The sequence below is a fragment of the Lepisosteus platostomus genome, chromosome 3 (assembly GCF_059453375.1).
Source record: "Lepisosteus platostomus isolate fLepPlt1 chromosome 3, fLepPlt1.hap1, whole genome shotgun sequence".
NCBI classification, from domain to species: Eukaryota; Metazoa; Chordata; class Actinopteri; order Semionotiformes; family Lepisosteidae; genus Lepisosteus; species Lepisosteus platostomus.
This window is the reverse complement of record NC_142613.1, coordinates 68,541,417-68,560,598: the sequence shown is the minus strand read 5'-3', so window position 1 is coordinate 68,560,598 and position 19,182 is coordinate 68,541,417. Positions and strand designations below refer to the sequence as shown.

General features: G+C 46.2%; 1 protein-coding gene across 1 annotated transcript in view; it reads right to left on the bottom strand.

The window, feature by feature from the left end:
- The window catches only part of taf1b (TATA box binding protein (Tbp)-associated factor, RNA polymerase I, B), a 38,759-nt gene extending 20,729 nt beyond the window's left edge, over positions 1–18,030 (bottom strand). The window contains exons 1-10 of the mRNA XM_088626581.1: positions 17,897–18,030; positions 17,403–17,501; positions 16,973–17,066; positions 15,875–15,972; positions 14,739–14,822; positions 11,474–11,591; positions 9,767–9,935; positions 8,453–8,552; positions 726–873; positions 188–365 (exon numbers count right to left, since the gene is read on the bottom strand). Coding sequence (XP_088482707.1) covers positions 188–365; positions 726–873; positions 8,453–8,552; positions 9,767–9,935; positions 11,474–11,591; positions 14,739–14,822; positions 15,875–15,972; positions 16,973–17,066; positions 17,403–17,501; positions 17,897–17,914 — 1,106 coding nt within the window. The 5' untranslated portion in view covers positions 17,915–18,030. The remainder of the gene's footprint in view (positions 1–187; positions 366–725; positions 874–8,452; positions 8,553–9,766; positions 9,936–11,473; positions 11,592–14,738; positions 14,823–15,874; positions 15,973–16,972; positions 17,067–17,402; positions 17,502–17,896) is intronic.
- Positions 18,031–19,182: the final 1,152 nt, after the last annotated feature.

The following is a 19,182-nucleotide window of genomic DNA, read 5'->3' as shown; positions in this document are numbered from 1 at the left end:
AATGAAAGTCTCTCTTCACCTCTGCAGTCCTGCTGGACGCCACCTCGCTTTTACTTCCTTGTTAATTCGTAATTTGCCCACGGGGCGAATCGGTCAAACACTCGATTTGATCTTCCACCGATAACGATGATAGTACCTTCCGCCCTGTCTGTGAACACGAGCAGCCCGATTATTATTGCGAACTTACCACTCCATCTTGTCATCCAGCTTAAAAAGCAGCTTTAAAGTCACGATGATCAGGGCCGCAGCTTGGATGTCGTAGTTGAGGGGCTGTGTTTTTTTATGCAAGGGGTCATAGGTCAGGAAGGCCTCCTTGCCCATGCCAGTGTGGCTGATCACCCGGCAGACCCAGCTGTGGAGCTCATCTTCCAAGAACGCAAAGAGAAAACAAAAAACGAAACTTAGCGCGGCTTCACAACTCACTGCTATTACAGCAGTTACAGCGCAAAACATAACAACACATTCTGATATCGGTCTGATATTATAAGATATTCCTGACTTTGATACAGATCTCAAAACGTTTTTTCTGCTTCCACTTGAAAGCCTCAAGCCTCACATTAAAAGACACATTTTGGAGGCAGGCTGAAGCGGGCAGGCCTGTGCGCCCTGACAGAAGCAGCGCCTCGGATTGTTTTATTCCACCGACCATCGAGAAGTCCGACCCACCGCAGGGCGCTGCGGCAGGGTCGCCGAAGGGCTCAAGCGCACCGTCTTTCGTCATTCACCTGGTAAGTTGGCCTCCATGAGGTACTTGATGCAAAGCACGCTGGGATGCAGGAAGCAGTCCTCTGTGATTGGTGGAAAGCACGGCAGATCCAGGAACACTGCCACGCGGTGCGCCTCCTTCTGAACGCTCTTATGTGAAGGGATGGACTGCAGGCCAGAACACACGAGAAAGAGCGTCACTCCTTTCACTGTACAGGGGTCGCACACGACAGCTCATCTCAAACCTTTTCTTGACATAAAAAGGAGCGGCGCCGGGGGTAGGTCTCTGGGCGTATGGCTGTTGGGTTGAAGGTTCAAGTCTCAGCTGCAGACGCTGCTGTTGTGCCCTTGATAAGAGGTGCTTCACCCCGATTGCCCCAGTGCTCCCAGTTGCACCAATGGGGGTACGCTCTGTGGTGGACAGGGGCCCCAGTAATGGGGAGAGTCTTGTGCTCTCTGTCCATTTATTGCCATGGAACCTACGATGAGCCCTGCCATGATGAGCCACTGTGTTTGGAAATCACTACATAAAACATGGACTGGGACAAAGCCCATGAGATTTGCGTAATAAAGGAAAAGGGTGTAAATACATAGAAGTTGTCTTTATCGGGACTGCTTGTAAGTGGCACCTAGTGTTATCTGCACCTCTCATTAGAAAAAGAAATGTTTCTGGATCGTTAGATGGGCAGAAAGGCCAATGCAAGTCTGCAGGAATACTAACAGAGGGAAGCAGCACTATTATAATCAGCAGGTTCCTCCAAATGCAGTTCTTGCACCAGAACACGAAGCTCCGTGACCTTCATGTCAGCATCTTTTCAGGATTATTTTGGATTCAACACCAGGTGTTGAAAGGTGTATGCAAAGGAGCGTCATTTCAAAAAGGCTCAAACTAATTTTCAAAATTCCTTCACGGTGTGGCGCCCACGTCTCTTACCAACAGCAAAAATGGACATCAGCTGGAAATTATAGGAAGAAACAACTTCCGAAACTCCAACAAAAGCCAAAAGCTGGCCAAGGAGATGTGAAATGCAACAGGAAATAAAGAACAACAACAACAATAATAATAATAATTCCTACACTTATATAGCGCTTTCCTGGACACTCCACTCAAAGCACTTTACAGGTAATGGGGACTCCCCACAGACCAGCTCTCAGTGGGGAGGAGAACAGAGTGATGAGGCCAGTTCAGAGATGGGGATTATTAGGAGGCCATGACTGGTAAAGGCCAGGGGGGAAATATGGCCAGGACTCCGGGGTTACATCTCTGTTCTTTTCAAGAAACGCCCTGGGATTTTTAATGACCACAGAGAGTCAGGACCTCAATTTTACATCTCATCCAAAGGACGGCATCTTCTTTACAGCACAGTGTCCCCGTCACTATACTTGGGGCATTAGAACCCACATAGACCGAAGGGTGAGTGCCCCCTACAGGCCCCACTTCCAGCAGCAACCTTAGTTTTGCCCAGGAGTCTCCCATGCAGATACGAACCAGGCTCACACCTGCTGAGCTTCAGTGGAGCTGCCAGTTGTGAGCTGCAGGGTGATATGGCTGCTGAATGTGGGTGAATAAAAATCCCTAAGTGAGACACTGCGGTTGTACCCTTGAGCAAGGCACAGCACCCAAATTAATTCAACCTATGGGGTTGTCGCTATAGATGGGTGCATTTACACCGCTGGTACACATGTTAACATCAGCCAAGTAAGGCTGCACCGTCAATCAACGAGAAAATCCTGACAGGCAGGCACACAAGAGCGCGATTATCTCCAAGCCCGGTTACCGCCACTGAGGCACAGCAGGCGGGAGCGCCAGCAGGCGAGGGGACAAACCGGAATGGCGATGATCGAGGGGCGAGTAGGAACAAGCACGAGTTTCTGTTGCACAACACCGCTCCGGCGAGCAGATTACACTCATTCAGTGGGAACCAGAACGGCGCTCACAAGCAATGTGTTCCTGTGCCGCCACTCGCCTCGCGTGGGCGCAGCGCATCGGAGAACGAGAGAGGCGGAGCAGGGAGGGAGACTGGCACAACCCGCGAAGGACGGTCACACAGGGGGGGGTCCCTGCCCGTCTTCCGTCAGGCCGCAGACGCCTGGATTCCGGTGGGCCGAGGTCTCCGAGACCCTGCACTTCTTGTGAAGCTGCTGAGAATTTTCAGGAGTTTATACTATCGAGGTCCGTTTCTGTAGTACCTGGGGCAAGACATCTTTTTCTTAAAAAAAAACCCCAGAGACCACCCTCCCTCCCCCCCAGGTCTGCAGGTTTCAGACGATACTCAAGGTGACCTCCGTTGAGGAGTGAAGTGTGGAAACGTGGAGTTGGCTCAGCAGGAGGAGGTGGGGGGGGGAGGCAGAGACTGTTTTTCTGCTCGCACGTCTCCAGTTACGCCAACAAAAGACCGGGATGACATACTAAATAAGGCTTATTTGTTTTCTTTGAACTCCAAGAGAAACTGTCTTCTTTTTTTTTTCCAGCGCTTGGCATTAACCCCCCCGCCCCGATCTGAAATAATAAACGCCACCGGCTGACAAGCGCAGAATCTGTCAATAGCCCTCGCTGTACGGACTCCCCCCCCACCAGGTCGGGTGAAAGGACTGACCTTGGAACGAAGCGAGACGGCAGTCGCGCCTGGTGTGAAAAGGGTGGCCTGGGGCGGCCTACAAGGTGCCCGTTCTCCTAACCGCTGGGGGCAGACAACCGAACGCGGCGCAGTACACAGAGGTGCCCGCTGCCCTCGCGCTTCTCAAAGAAGAACCGATTGGTGCCGCCCACCTCACCCGGAAAACCGCCCCGCGGCCAGCGGGAAGTCAAGGAGGAGCCCTCGCGAGCGGACGGCTCGCGGCGTCACGTCTCGGCCCGGGAGACGAGAGCAAGAGGCCTGGGCGCGAGGCACTCCCGCGCACGCCCCCCCCCCCCCCCCCAGCGGCGCCTCCTTCTGCCACAAGAGGGAGGCGCTGGGCGGAGTCTGGCGCTCTCCAGCGTGGGACAACTTTGGCCCGGCGTCCTTCCCGATTCAAGTTGGCTTGTTAAAAAAACCTATCACTTCACATGCTGGAATTTGGTAAACGTTGCTCATGTTATGGCTGTACAATGTTTTTATTCATAAAAAAGAAATTAGTTTCAGATATACAACAACTCCCAATGCAGGGTTGCAGCTAATAATTAATTAAAAAAAAAAGTGTCACATAACTGTTAAGAAAGAAAAATTCCAGCATGTCCAGCAGGTGTGTTGCTTCTAAGTAATTTTGCGTTCGTTTGTTATAAACGACCGGTATAAGGTTGCAGAGATTTTTAAAATTCAAAAAACGTTTGTCACCAAGCTCAACACCGATGCCTCCTTCTCTCAGCCTGTAGCCAAAATGTGACAAAAGGTCCATATACTCTTCTAGGCCACTTTGAAAAGCCCCAGCTTTTCACAAGATGTGGGAAAATGCCACGCAAGACAGCGCTATCCAGAAAGAACTAATAACTAATAAAGAGCGAATAACTACAACAGAGTAGCTTCAGCAGAGTACATTCACATGACTACTGGAAAGAAGGTCATCTGACGGGGAATGGGAAATGATCCTGTTTTTCCTGATATTTTAGTGGTAGAGCTGGGCTTTCCAGTCTCAATTCTTCCTCCCCGCCTCGCCCTCACGGAAAACTCCTGCTGTGGACAGAGGGCGGGGGGGGGGGGGGGTTATTGATGTAGAAATGGAGGGGTAAGAGCACAAGGGTGGGGACTTTGAGCTGTATGATAGGCTATTCACCCTCCACTCATGCCCACAACCAGGCTCATTACACTAACAGCACCACGAGGGCCCATTAAAACCCGCGAGATGGCGACCGAACGGGGAACGACCAGACGTTGACCCGAGCGAAACCCGTCTCCGCCACACAAGCCGGGTGATGAGCCCAAAGCGGTCAGTGACAATTATCAGTATAAACAGCTCCTGTCGTTTTAATAACTAGATCTTTCTGGCTTTAGAGCACTTCAAGATGGCCTGACCTCCTGGAACTTACTGTCCTAGAGGAAGTGTATCCAGGGACACACTCTCCCCTCTTCCTGTCAGCTCCTGGGAATCTAGCACCGAATTTGTATATAACCTCACAAACAAACACCAGAACCAAAACCGCATCCCTCTTGTCACACTACTCCTGCAGCAGCAGGTCCGGCTGTACAGTATGTATGTTCCCCCCTCCTCCATGATGAGCTGAAGCAGTATACTTTTTAAAGTTAGGTTATTGCTTCATCTAGAAAGAGCAATAAAAAAAAAAATTGTGTGGGTTTGCACAAAGATTTCATTCGGTCCCTCCTGGCCCTGCACGTATAATTGAGAGCTACAGACAGTGACACATAACCACGCCTTAAATGAGAAATAACAGGTTCTTAGAATTTGCACTAAAACGGCACATAGTGAATAAAAGGAAAACGTTGGCACAAGGCCCCGCAGAAATAATCCTCCCGTGCAGGTTCCACATGAGACGCAACAGCTTCTCTATGTACAGCGATATAACTCGAACTAATCGCACGTCCTACATTGATTCAACAGTGGACACAATTTTAGCTTGGTTCCTAAAGCAGCCATGGATATAATTTACAAACCTCACCCTCAGTATTTCTAAACAAAGCGAAACCAGACAGGAATAACATATTTCTTAACTAAACCAGCACACAAAGCAAATACACTGGGACAAAATGTAATCGCCGCATTGCAATAGCAGTTAGAATGCACTTTGAAGCGTTGCGCTCTTCTGTGCATTTTCAGATCACAAGAACGTCTTAAAAACTCCGGGAACAAACAGTGAAGTGTGGTTTCTCCAGAGTTAACTGCAACACCGAGCACATGACTTCAGCAGAGGCTGAGCCCTTCATCTGTAAACACAAATGCCTCAGGGGTTTCATTTAAGACCATGCAAATGGGTTTTTGTTTCCACCGCAAATATTTAAAGAGCATGTTTTGCATACACAGAAGGATGGCCCTAATTCAAAGTTAAATAAGTTGCATGTAATCGTCTACGTTTACCTTCTCCTTACTGTCCAGAATATGTTATGTGCATTAATGTTGTTGCTTCAGTGTCTGTTTGTCATGCCATCTAGCTCTTCTTGGAATTTTTTTTTCCTGAAAACATTGTACAAAAATACCGCCAGGTCACAGGCAGAAAAAACAAACGATGACGTGCCCTTTCTGTTCCTGAAACAGAATCTCCATCTTTACTACTATTTCCAGGCTATGCCAAAATTGGGAAACTATTGGGAAAATTAAGTGGGTTGATAAAAAAAAAAACCTTTTGATTTCTCCTTTCCCCAGCTACATTTACACCCCAAAGGTTGTGGCTGCACACTGGAACCATTTCTCATCTGCTCGTCGATTCGCTGAACATTAGGTGGGAGTTAGAAAGCTGCTACCAAATCATATGGCTGAAACCGATACCCTGGCTTTTTCAAGAAACAGCTGGATGAGATCCTTGGAGTCAATTCGCTACTACCAAAGGGTCTACCTGAGCCGAATGGCTCCTCTTCTTCAGAGCCCTACCGATGCCCTCATGTTCTTAATGGGATATAGACAAGTCTACCACAGCAAAAGGTCAGCCGGTTTCTTGGTGCAGGAGGTCTGAAGCCATTTCGGAAGATAATAATAATAATTAATAATTGCTTACACTTATATAGCGCTTTCCTGGACATTCCACTCAAAGCGCTTTTCAGGTAATGGGGACTCCTCTCCTCCACCACCAGTGTGCAGCATCCACCTGGATGATGTGACGACAGCCATAGTGCACCAGTACACTCACCACACACCAGCTCTCAGTGGGGAGGAGAACAGAGTGATGAAGCCAGTTCAGAGAGGGGGATTATTAGGAGGCCATGATTGGTAAAGACCAGGGGGAAAGTTGGCCAGGACACGGGGGTCACACCCGTACTCTTTTCAAGAAAAACGCCCTGGGATTTTTAATGACCACAGAGAGTCAGGAGCTCGGTTTTACATTTCATCCGAAGGGCGGGATGAGGGTTACAAACAAGACCAGGCTTTTCAACACCCCCTTCACGCTTGGTCTCTAGCAACCTGAAGTTCTAAGCGATCCATCAATTCCATTCTTACAGGACCTCAACTGGAGATCCAACTACAGGGCCCCTTAAGGTGGTTCCAAAACTCCCACAACCCTCTGTGTAAATGAGCGTCTCAAGTGGCCCCAAACATCATTTCCATTTTGGCCCCTGGGAGGGGCCTGATCTTGGAGAAGTTCCCCCAGTCGGCCTGGTCCATACCTTCCATTCTGAATTAATCCGAAGACCTAAAGCAAGCCCCCCCCCCCCCCGTGAATCTTTATCAGCGGAGTCCGTCCAAAAGCAACATTCCCTTCCAGCCTGGAATAAGTCTGGTTATCTTCCGAGTGTTTGGGAGCAACACATCTGCTACAGTCAGGTGGAGGAGAGGTGTGGGCTGCACATGGCTGCCCACGCTCTCAGGTGGACGCGACCACACCGCATGTGAACAATCGCCATGCACAGCCCACCCGGCCACAGAGGTGGACAGCTGCATTCAGGTGGTCTTAACTACTTGGAGAAACACCCAACATCCCCTGCCTTGCTTCATTATTGGATGCCAACTTTTTTACAAAACCGCGAAGATAAATGGCATCCAGGTTTTTGTGCCCGTTAAAAGTTCTCTTATAGTCAACTAAATGCTGTAACGTTGGCCGGCAGATGAGCCCACTGCAGCACCTAAAGTCTAACCTACTTACTGCACCATGCCAGTGCGCACCTCTGCTTCCTAGCCGAAGATACGTTTTCACATCTTAAAACAGGAAACGGATGCAACCACACGTTAGAATCGTTTTTTAAACATTTCAACAGCAGAGACCCAAGCAAAAAAAAAAGTTTACAAAAAATCACTGAAGCCAGGGATGAATACCAAAAACAATGACCGAGCAAAGAAAGGGACAGAAATGAATTAACATCCTCTTGCTCACCACTGTGTTCCTATAAGGTACTGAAGATGCTTAGTTTTACATAACTTTATTTTAAGTTAAGTTTAATTTAAAGCCCAACACTGAAAATATTTTCAATCTTAGCAAAGTGAGCTCCCGAACATTTACATTTTTGTGAGAAAACCAAAAATGTCTTGTCCCTGAAACACTTCACTGCTGACCAGGGCTGGCTCGCATGTAAATCTACAACAAAAACTGCAAAGGACTCAGACAAGAGCAAAAAATAAGCAGAACTAGTCAAGCAAGGCCTATGTGGATCTGTGGCCAAAAGCATAATGCGGAGCTTGTTTACAAAGAGCAATTATGACTTAATAATGACATAACACTTCATACAGCACAGTGCAAGCTCTAGTTGTCCAGCAGGAAGGTCACAAACTGTGGTGAAGATGTTTCTACACCGTGAAACCTATGAGAGGCCTGTCACTCGCTGGAGACAGCCAATGGGAAAAACACAGGATGGTGTGGCTCCCATTAGCGTAGCAGAATCAAAGCGAAGGGCTGCTAATCTTGTTAAGGCTAGCAACAAAGGGGTAAGCATGCTGTACACTCGTTTAAGCCCTGCTGATTAACCGCTGCTCAGACACTTTGGGTTGGGTAACCCAAAACCACAGTGTGGTTTGTAATTGACCACAAGCCAAGAAAGCAGCACAATGAACAGCCTGAGAGCTCGAGAACCTGTGGGCTTAATTCATCACCTCCTTGACGTTTCAACAAAGCCACCGAAAGCTCTCGGGCACCAACGTTTGGCTTATCTGAGCCGGCCTCAAGTATTCCTACCTCCGTCCGAAATATATGCAGGTCCTGGCCGAACAGTCTCATCTCTTCGGGGAGGATCTGATAGACATTCACGTATGGAATGAGTCCCGCTGCCACAAACCTGCAGAGCACAGCAGTGTTACTTTCAAAAGCTGAAGTGCACCTCCTTTCTGAAAGCAATCAGAAAGATTTTAGCGGTGGAGCCACAGAAATGCAAGGGAGACATCAAGAACGATGAACGATTTACCATGTGTGGAGCTGAAGTTGCAGTAAGCACATATTAGAAAGGTTTTTTCTAAAGCAAATTAATGTTTAGGAAGAGGTGGATGAAAAGTCTTGTTTTTTTTTAAAAAAACCAAATCGAAGGTATTGTTTCTTACACCCCTAAACTAACCCAAAACAAGATAAATAAGAAAACAGTAACGAAGACAGAAGCACAACTGTCCTGGAAGACAGCCCTTGAATCTACACTGCGGTGCAGCATCTGCTTAATTAACAACATTAGTTTACACTAAATCAGAGGAGTTTAACAATAACGACAATGGACCCTCAACAGAAATGTAATTACCCTTGCGCAACATGCATCGTTTTTTCAGAATTAAAGACTTTCCAGAAGATGGTCATCACAAAACTCTGCAGTGTTTGTACGCGTTTAAAACGCAGCTGTTGGGCGACATTAAGTGACACACACACCCTTGATGCCAATCTCTGCACGATGCTACTGCGCTGAAACAAGAAGTCACGGTGCAGTTGAGTGAAGGTTTAATTAGTGACAATCAACGCTATCTCTGGAGGATCCTGGAAAATGACACACAAGGTGCACCCCCCGCAGTGTCCTGAATTCCAGCAGTGTTAGAGAGGTCTATAATCCAGGTACATTTATAAGCGACCATCACTAATGTATTGGAATCAGAGAAAACGTTTTCCTTTATGGTTGTTCCTCATGATGTTACCTCAGTCCCCTTATTGCTGAAAGGTCTACTACAGCAGGTGGTCTGTTCACAATGCGCTCCATTCAGGCCACTGTGAGGAGGTGAACCTTGTGCGTCATCTTCCAGTGTTCTCCAGAAATGGCTTTTTTTTTTTTGGTCACACATTAACTCGTCTCAAACCTTCACTCAACTTGCGCCGTGACTCCTTGCAGCCCTGCAGTAGGATGTTCTGAAGGTGTACCAGCTGTCGCCTTCGCGTATGCAGGCAGGGCATGACCCGGCAGTATTTTTGACACATCTGCCTTCCTGTCTCTCTCTGCCGACATTACTATCTGCCCCCGGTAACGGGCTGAGAGCGGACCCTTTGCCCCCCCCAGAAGAGCGCGCCCGGGGGCGGTCTGACCTGAGGAGGTCGGCCAGCGCCAGCGGCTCCCTCAGCCACAGCAGGGACAGGTGGCAGAAGGCCAGCGTCATGGGCAGGCTCATCAGCATCCCGCAGCGCCGGGCCTTCGACCTGTACTGCCCTCCGTCCAGGGAGCCCGAGCACACCGAGGCCACGTCGCTGGACACCGCTGGAACACACAAGCGCACCGCACTCAGCTACCCGCGCCGAGACGGCGCCGGGCACCGCGCAAAACGGTTTGCCGAAAGCAGATGTGGGGGAAAAAAAAAACACGCACTTGCACACCCACACAAACGGGGTTTGGATGAGACCGGGGAGACGTTCTGGTTCCGGGTGGGCAGTGCCTGTCGGGTTTCATTTCACCACATTTTCACCGGAGTTTGGAGCTCTACCGACACACCCTTTTATACACAAAAAAAAACCCACCAGTTCAGCCCCTGCGAAAATGATGAGCACTCTACCCAATTATATCCATTGCAAACAATATAATAAAACGGTTCTAAAGTGAGACGAGACTCAAATGAACCAATTACATGGGCTCGAGGTTCTCTTTAGCGGCCTCTAGTGGCAGGTGAGTGGAAATGACAGTTCATCTGCGTGAAAACCCGTCACATAACATAACCGTTGCTAACTTACGTGGACAATTTCACAACTTAAATTAGTTCTTAAGGCTTTAAACAATTCATATGGACCTAGAAAATCTAGATATCGAGCTGAGTGCGGCGCTCCGTGATCAGTAATCGGCAGCTCTGGCTGAAATGTGTAGACTTGTACAGGGAGCTGCTATTCTGGAAATGGTTAAGCAACAGGTAATAACTAGGTACCTCTTCAGAGCGCGTAGCTCAAAAGAAGAAACACACTTTTGAACCACATTCAATTTCAGGCCTGTGAATCCATCATGAATCAGAACAATCCGAGGGATATTGAACAGAGACTCTAGATCGGGGGTTGCCAATCCTGGTCCTGGAGAGCACCAGGTAAGCAGTATTTATGGGCAGACATTAAACCATCAGTTTTTTTGAAGGCCTGGAAAAAATGTAAAAAGCTGGTGTGTTCAATTTAGGACTTTAGAGATTACTGGTAGACCTCAATTCACTTCCAGAAAAAAATGACTTGCCCTGTTTAATTGCTTAAACAAGTGTCCCTCCTCTTCAAAAGATATTACAGGTTGAACCATAAGAATAACTGGTTTGGGGCTCACTACGACTGAGGACTTTAGACTCCTGTTCCAGATCTCTGAAACTGAGAGCTTTGAAAAAACTTTCAACAGGTCAACCCTACACCAAATGCAAGCAAGCACGGATCCAGTGAGTTTATACAAACGTGTGCAAACGACCCACCTACCCTTCAAGAGAAAAGAAAAAGACATCCGCAGAAAACTTTCTACTCTCTAGACAAAAGGAGAACCGATTCCTCTGAATCCTGGAATATTTCCGTGCACGTTTGTACAAATCAGATAGAACCGTTTGCTTCTTTTTCCGACACATCTTGAGCTCTCCTGTCGATTGGACTTAATCCGCCTGATTCATATGTGAACTGAAACATAATCTCCAGTGAGAAAGCGGGCAGGAATCAGACCTATATTAACCCTGTTTCTGAGAGGCTGCCTCACATGGCCTGGAGGACAGCAGAGGACACGGGTGCATCATGGGATGCACCCGAGCGATCGTCTCGAAGGGAAGCGGTTGTCGCCAGGGGAACGCCTACCGGAGCTTGGGGACCTGCACCCCGAGACCGAGCCGAGCTCCGTGTCCACCTCGTCGCTCTCAGACCAGCCGCTCAACACGGATCCCGGGGCGCTGTCCGACTCGGAGCAATCCGACACCTGGAAAAGGACGAAGACCTCACCGACCGGGCTACAGGAATGGCACATCCTGCACGGCGAGGGGGCGTTTGCTGGCGCGAAGGTCTCGCGTGGCAGAGGGCCGGCGTCAACAAGCTGGAAGCGTCACGCCAATAGAACCATCGTCAACGATGAAGACACACAGAGTGCCGTGAATATGTCCAGCACAGTTAGGCCCATGACCCATTCAAACAACACAAATCCTATAAAGGCAGCAGGAACACCAGATGTATCCAGCGGCCTCTTCGCAATGAGCACTGAGGAGAACTGCATGAATGGGAACTAAAAAACAAGCTTATCCTAAACTTTCTTGCTTATCTTAAAACTCTTCATTTTTTTTTCGTTGAGAAGATGTAAATAATTCAGGATGGGGGAACACTCACTCTCTTAAAAACTCTTTTGGCACCGAAAAAAACGAGACAGCTCCTGCAGAAATCTGGAGCTGTCATTACCTGACACATATATACAAGACTTGCATTTTTCTAAGGGCATTCTAGTAATTTATATAAACCACATCCGCCCAGGTCCATTAAAACTCTTTTACATGTATACAGTGTGGTGAAAAAGTAACACCCCCTTCAGATTTTATAATGTAACAGATTTAGACATATTTGATTAACCTAATCCTCACCAAGTCCTAACAGTAGACAAAACTAAACTCTTTTGAAAAAATAACACCCCAAAATCCTACATTATTTATTATTTTTTTAAAATCAGTCAGCGGTAGGTTAACCGGCTTCTGGGAAAACTGACCTTTGCTGTTAGTGTGTGCCCTACGGTGGACTGGCGTCCCGTCCAACGTGTACCCCTCCTTGTACCCGCTGCTTGCCCGAGTCAAGAGGGGTACACCTACCTTCACCCCGCTGAAAGTTTAACTGAAATGTGTTGCCAGCTCTGCAGAATTCAGAATTGGGTAAATGAACCTGGCGGACGGCAGGTCTTACTGTGTAAATTACAAGCTGTCAAGTAACCATGGAGATACAGTAAATTATAGGATGGAGACCTCTGCCGTGAGCATCACAGCTCTCCACTATTATGGCATTTTTTCGAGCCATGTGCTCAACTACGGAGGCTTTTGTCGCAACACAAGTGCAACTATACTTACTTCTGGTTTGTCCCTTTTCAAACTGGCATGCTCCAGAGGAATACAGGGACCAATTCAAATTGACAAAGACACACTTTTGCTTTCAAACATTATCAGTACTTTGCAATATTGCAAGTGGGTTCACATTTTGATTTATCCTGGGTCTTTAACTACTTTGGAGGTGAAATATAACAAAAATGCTATCCTAGACCTTATTCTTTTAATTCCATTTCATACAGCAAAATTATACAACTGGTCCAACTTGCAAACTGCTGAAAAAGTGCCATCTAGTGGCTATCCTGACCTGCTGTTTAAGAAATTACACCGGTCATCCAGAATTCACACCAACGCTGTTGAGAATATAATAGGGATAATTTAATCTGTTAAAATGCTAAAAAATCTAAATTCAAAATTGTTATAAAAACATAAGTACGACTTAAAAATAATAAGTCAAATGCCAATATGATATATTATTTAACTTCATGTACAAATAAACACAACAGTTAGATAATCCAATAATATGGAAATATTTTGATAATATAATTACACATATGTATACTGACACTGTAATTCATGCCTTTCAGAGTTGATCCTCTGGGAAAAGGTTGATTACCATGGAAAACACAGTGCTGGATGAAACGATGTTCAAACACAAAGTAATCACTAGAGGGCAGAGCAAGGAAACAATATTAGGACCTTCTGATAATCTGTCCATTGGTGTTGCATCACTTTAGAAAAGGACACTAGTCCTTGGATTGGGACAGATCAAACTGGGGCTACACTGACAGGACCACCATAAATCCCCTCCAGTTGAATTCTGGTAACTTTAAAAACAAACAAAAAGATGGAATGTAGAGGCTAGCAAAAACTAGCTAGTCTGCTGTAAGTAGTTTCTAAAAGTGACTTGTTTAGCATGTCACCATATTACAATTCGCTGATGCTGAATTCGCAGAGGTGACTGACTAAAAAGCATAGATACATTTATGTGCTAACTATGAGACGAAAGTAGTGTTAAGAAGATATACATCCTAAAGATTAATTGTTTGCCAAAAATGCATTTATAAAACATCAATGCTAAAGAATAACCAGAGCAGAAACATTCATCTCATATTCAGGGCGATTCCAACCAGCATATGCTTGCTAGCGGCACAAATTCATATGTGAACAAATACTTTTTTTACCCTACTTGTATGCGTTTCAATGGAGTCACAGAATAATAATAATAATAATAATAATAATAATAATAATAATTGCTTACACTTATATAGCGCTTTTCTGGACACTCCACTCAAAGCGCTTTTACCTCCTGGATGATGCGACGGCAGCCATAGTGCGCCAGAACGCTCACCACACATCAGATATCAGTGGGGAGGAGAGCAGAGGGATGTAGCCAATTCATAGAGGGGGATTATTAGGAGGCCATGATTGATAAGGGCCAATGGGAAATTTGGCCAGGACGCCGGGGTTACACCCCTACTCTTTTCGAGAAACACCCTGGAATTTTTAATGACCACAGAGAGCCAGGACCTCGGTTTTACGTCTCATCCGAAGGACGGCGCCTGTTTACAGTATAGTGTCCCCGTCACTATACTGGGGCATTAGGACCCACATGGACTGCAGGGTGAGCGCCCCCTGCTGGCCCCACTAACACCTCTTCCAGCAGCAACCTTAGTTTTTCCCAGAAGGTCTCCCATCCAGGTACTGAACAGGCTCACACCTGCTGAGCTTCAGTGGGAATGACTGCCATTGGTCCAAATGCGTTTCCACATACTGTTCACGGTATCCTTTTTCGCCCCATTCAGTCTGCAGAATGGCATTGAGCATCTGCCAGAGGCCTGACCACTTCCAGTGTGCTGTCCAAGTACATCTGTGCCCCAGTCGAAGCAAGCAGCCTGTGGCTCCACATAGGAAGCCCCTCTGATAATGTGTGTGGGGGGGGGGGTGGAGATCAAATGACATGACCCAGCCTTTGTAAACATGGATGTCACTCCGGGGGTGTCGAGGGGTGCACACTTCAGAGAACCCCTTTTCCGACACAAACTCACCAGTCTCGCCCGCTCCTTGCGCTTGCTGTAGGCCTGCTGGCTCTTCTGCAGGTATCTCCTCCAGAACGTCAGCAGTACCCCGTCCTTCAGAAACAGAAACAGCCTCTTACTCTGTACACGCCACGACCCCACGTGCGGGCTGCCGCTTAGCCCTGGAAATCAAACTTGCTAGGAAATCTTCCATTTAAGTCACGGTAGACTGCTGCACTGCAAGCGAAATCGGAGAAAACTCGTGTCTAAAATGCTTCAAGATCATGATCACAGATGCTACCCACAAAAAAGGGGCTTTTGTTAATGGAGGGAAGATACATAATTAATCCTCTGAGCTACTGTAAGTGTGTGATGTATTTACAAGTATACTTGAAAACAACACCACAGAGCTGGAGGAATACTGAAATATCTAACAAGTGCTTTTTATTTAATAAATCGGAAGCGTGTTCAGACCCTTTACAAATCTTAAACACCTTTTCTTACAGACTTTATCAAGCGACCATTAACATTTTTAAAAAATAAATATTAATAGTGGGGTTTGGCCCCTCACAGCGAAAGACGAGACATCAATTTTGTAACCCCTGAAATACTTTTTGTCGCTTTTTGTTACTCAAAAAAAGAGACCAAACACAAACTCCACAAGGCAGTTATAAACGTGGCACATGTGACTCTGTATTCTAATTCATGCCAAGTCACGTTCTTGGCCTTGGAAATAATGACAAATTGGAAACAACTGATATCCTTAAATCGGTGGACCATGCAGAGCAGAACTGCCCGTCTGGTCCTAAACATCAGGAAGCACATCCCTTCCATAAGCTGTTGCTCACTACTGAAAAAAAAGGTGGTATAACTTAAGTTTTGGACCACCGCCTCTCCAGAAGCAATACGAATAAACAAGCCAATTCCAGAAAACCGGATTCCAATCCCTCCGTGAGGAAAGGACATGAGCCGGGAGGATGCTGGCTTTGTTAATGCGGTGCGCTTTATCTTGCGGGAATCTGTAGACTTTCCGATTCTGTTTTGGTGCTGCTCTGTAGTGGGAGCAGACGAAAGAGGAGCATCGGCTTCCTGCTCTGCTCGCGCCCCAGGTCCAGCGGCTCTCCGCACCCAGAGGCTCCCCCAGTCCGTGACGTGGAGCCCGGTACCTTGAACTGCGGGTCCACGCCCATCTCCAGGAGAGCGCTGGCTTGCTTCTGCAGGATAAACTGGAAGGCCTCACACACCATCCATTCCCGGCCTCGCTCTGAAATAACCGCCCGGGGGGGGTGGGGAGACAAATATTGCAAATATTGAGCAGTGAAGAAGGGGGATGTAGTGGGCCAAGCAGTTCAGGTCAGTCCCACATCCAGAGCTGCCCACTCAGAATGATTTCAGAAGAGCTGCAACATGACATACGAACCTAGCAATATTTCACAATAATTAAACACAGCGAATCAGAAGCCTTTTGTTTTCATAGATACGGAAATTCTTTGACGTATTTGGTTATTTTACCTCCTCGATTGAAAAGAAATTCTCAATTGCAATGGAGACAGCCTGGAGACCTGTGTATACAGCAGGAGATTTACAGCGGAAATCTGAGTGAAGTCTCTCTCTCTCTCAAGGGCAACAACAGCAGCAGCCCAGCAGCCCACAACTGAAAATTTACTGAAGCTCAGCGGGTGTGAGCCTGGTCGGTACCTGGATGGGAGATCTCCTGGGAAAACTTAGGTTGCTGCTGTTAGTGGGGCCAGTAGGGGGCGCTCACCCTGAGGTCTGCGTGGGTCCTAATGCCCCAGTATAGTAATGGGGACACTATACGGTAGAACAGGTACTACCCTTTGGATGAGATGTAAAACCGTGGTCCTGACTCTGGTCATTAAAAATTCCAGGATGTTTCTCGAAAAGAGTAGGGGCATTACCCCCAGTATCCTGGCCAAATTCCTTCCTGGCCTGTTTTTCCATTTTTAGATTTTAAACTGTCATTTTCTATACCCAGCCCATAGTATTTTAACAGAGCAAAAAGGAGAGATCTGCAGTCACAGCTTTGCCGTAGGTTCCCAGTTGCCGCAGACAACACTCTAGTACGTGAAGTCAGCATCCATCACTTCCCATAAACACAGGTCACGGCTTTCAGTGTGAGAACAACTTCAAATTCCGGATGCAAAATGAATAAAATATTGAGTATCCAGAGAAAGAGCTTTGGAACTGCAGCACATCTTCAAAACTGACATCCAAACCTCTCCTAAGAACAAAGACTAACTAACCTAGTTTTTTCTTCTGCCGTAGACTTTGAGAAAAAGAGGAGATTCTTGAGCTGGAACCACAAAAGACGTCCTCAGGGTCCAATTCTTTGGTTCTCTGTTACAACAAGAACAGTTGTGAGAATTTAAGCATTTGGGAGATAGACAGTCAGACACAAAGGGGCTATATAGTATATGGATTCTAGTCTAGGTTTTTTACTGTGGCTCTGTGAAAGGAAACATAAAAAACACAGGGCAGCAGCAGCAACAACAAATTAAATAACATACAACTTACAAAAAGTAACAAGTAAAGGTTTATGCCATGCTGAAAAGAGAAAAAAAGAGACAACGCCCCGAAGAAGGCTCCCCAGCCCGAAACGTTGTTTCCTTTCTTCTCTTTTCAGCAGGGAATAAACCTTTACTTGTTCTTAATAATCTAACAGGTCTGCCTCACCTCGATGACGTTCTGGCAGGACCTACAGTAGAACTTGCCCTCATCCGTCAGCCCCCAGTCCACCTCGGAGCACACCAGGCAGGGCTCCCGGTAGTCCTTCTGCAAGAGGCAGCACCGCACAAGACATACATCTTTAAACCGTTTTTTTTTCTTTTCTACAATATATATGTTATTTTTATTTTAGCATCTCGTTAATCGGTTCCCCGGTAAGGGTTGAAGGTTTTGATTGGAAAATAGCTATCAACCCATGGTTTGTCTGACCTGTCTCATAGACCAGATTTTTCTTCTCTCCGTTTTCGCATTGGGAGAGTTTTTAAGCGTTATTTAAATACGACCAAACGCAATTGAAGTGTTTTTTCATCAGCTTAAGTGGAAAACGTTTACTTGCTATAATACAACGTCAAAGACAGTTTGGCAGTACAATCGCCCTTGACTATACCTCGCAAAAGCAAAGTCAGTACCGTAACATCATTTTAAATCAGTAAATAACTTACAGTATGTTCATCATCCATGAGATATTAAAAGGTATATACAGTCCACATTCTTCAATGTTTGTAACTACTACAAACATGCGGTACTTCCGGTGTAACACTTAAATGCTGTCGTGTTGCAACCGTGAGCGTCTGTAACAAGGCGTATGCAAAATGCACACATACGTTAGTTATTGATTGGGGCTGTGTATTTTTCTGTGTTTCGTTTTGCTATATGATATGTAGAGAAAGTCAGATAATCTTTTTAAGTTTAAGAATGTATATGAATATTTGAGGGTTTTTGTAGGCGAATGAATCTTTAGCGGTAGCGACCTAGTTTCAGATGATTTCGTTTTATTAAGTTTAGCATCAGATTTTTCAGTTAGCTACCATCACATGACCTTCACTTCACTATTGTGATTCAGATTGCAAGTGTAAAAACGCCAGTAAGAGGATTAAGCGAACTTAGCTGAAAGTTATGTTGCAGATTCAATGGTAGTATCTGTGTAAAAATGGTGTTTTAAAGGGCTGGAGAAAATTATGAGCTGTATTTCTATTCTAAGATCCCGATTAAAAACTTAGAACCCATTGGGGCAGCTTTCCTGTATAGTACTTTAATGACTGCAGAGATTTGTGGTGCAGATATCCTAATCTGGAAATAACCTGCAGATATCTACCTACCGTAGAACTCCAATATCTGCTTCTGTAATACTTTTTGTCTAATGCACACTAGAGTGCCATTTCAGCCATTATATTTCCCACTAGACACTTCTAGTAGAAATAATAAACAAGGTACTTGAAAATAATACACAGGCGCCGCCCCTCTCAGCATCTAATATTCTGAGGTTGGCTCGCAAAAAGTGCACAACACAAATGCTTGAAGAGCTGCGTTTCATTTGATCTCAGCAGACAAAAGGGAAAATAATTCCAATACGTTCTTGTGCCAGTGGGCTTTTAAAACCACATAAACAAATGTCTTGATGCGTTGTTATGGTGGTGGGTATAATCAGCTTACCATCTTTTTTCAAGACTGTTTCAGAACACGAAACAACGTAACTGCGAGTCTGAATAGGCGCACTTGTTAACAGACAGCTGAAAGGGAGAATAAAATAAAATACACAGACCCTAACGCTCAGAGAATAGAGAAGACAAGCGGATAAAATAGTGAAGGGAGTATTGCCAGACGAAACTATATTGACTCTTGATTGACACTCGTATTCTGTACCTAATCATTTCCTGTTTTAGGACGGACGTGACTTATGTGGTTCCACTGCATGTCTGATGAGGGCGCTGGAGATTTCTGGTGCGCT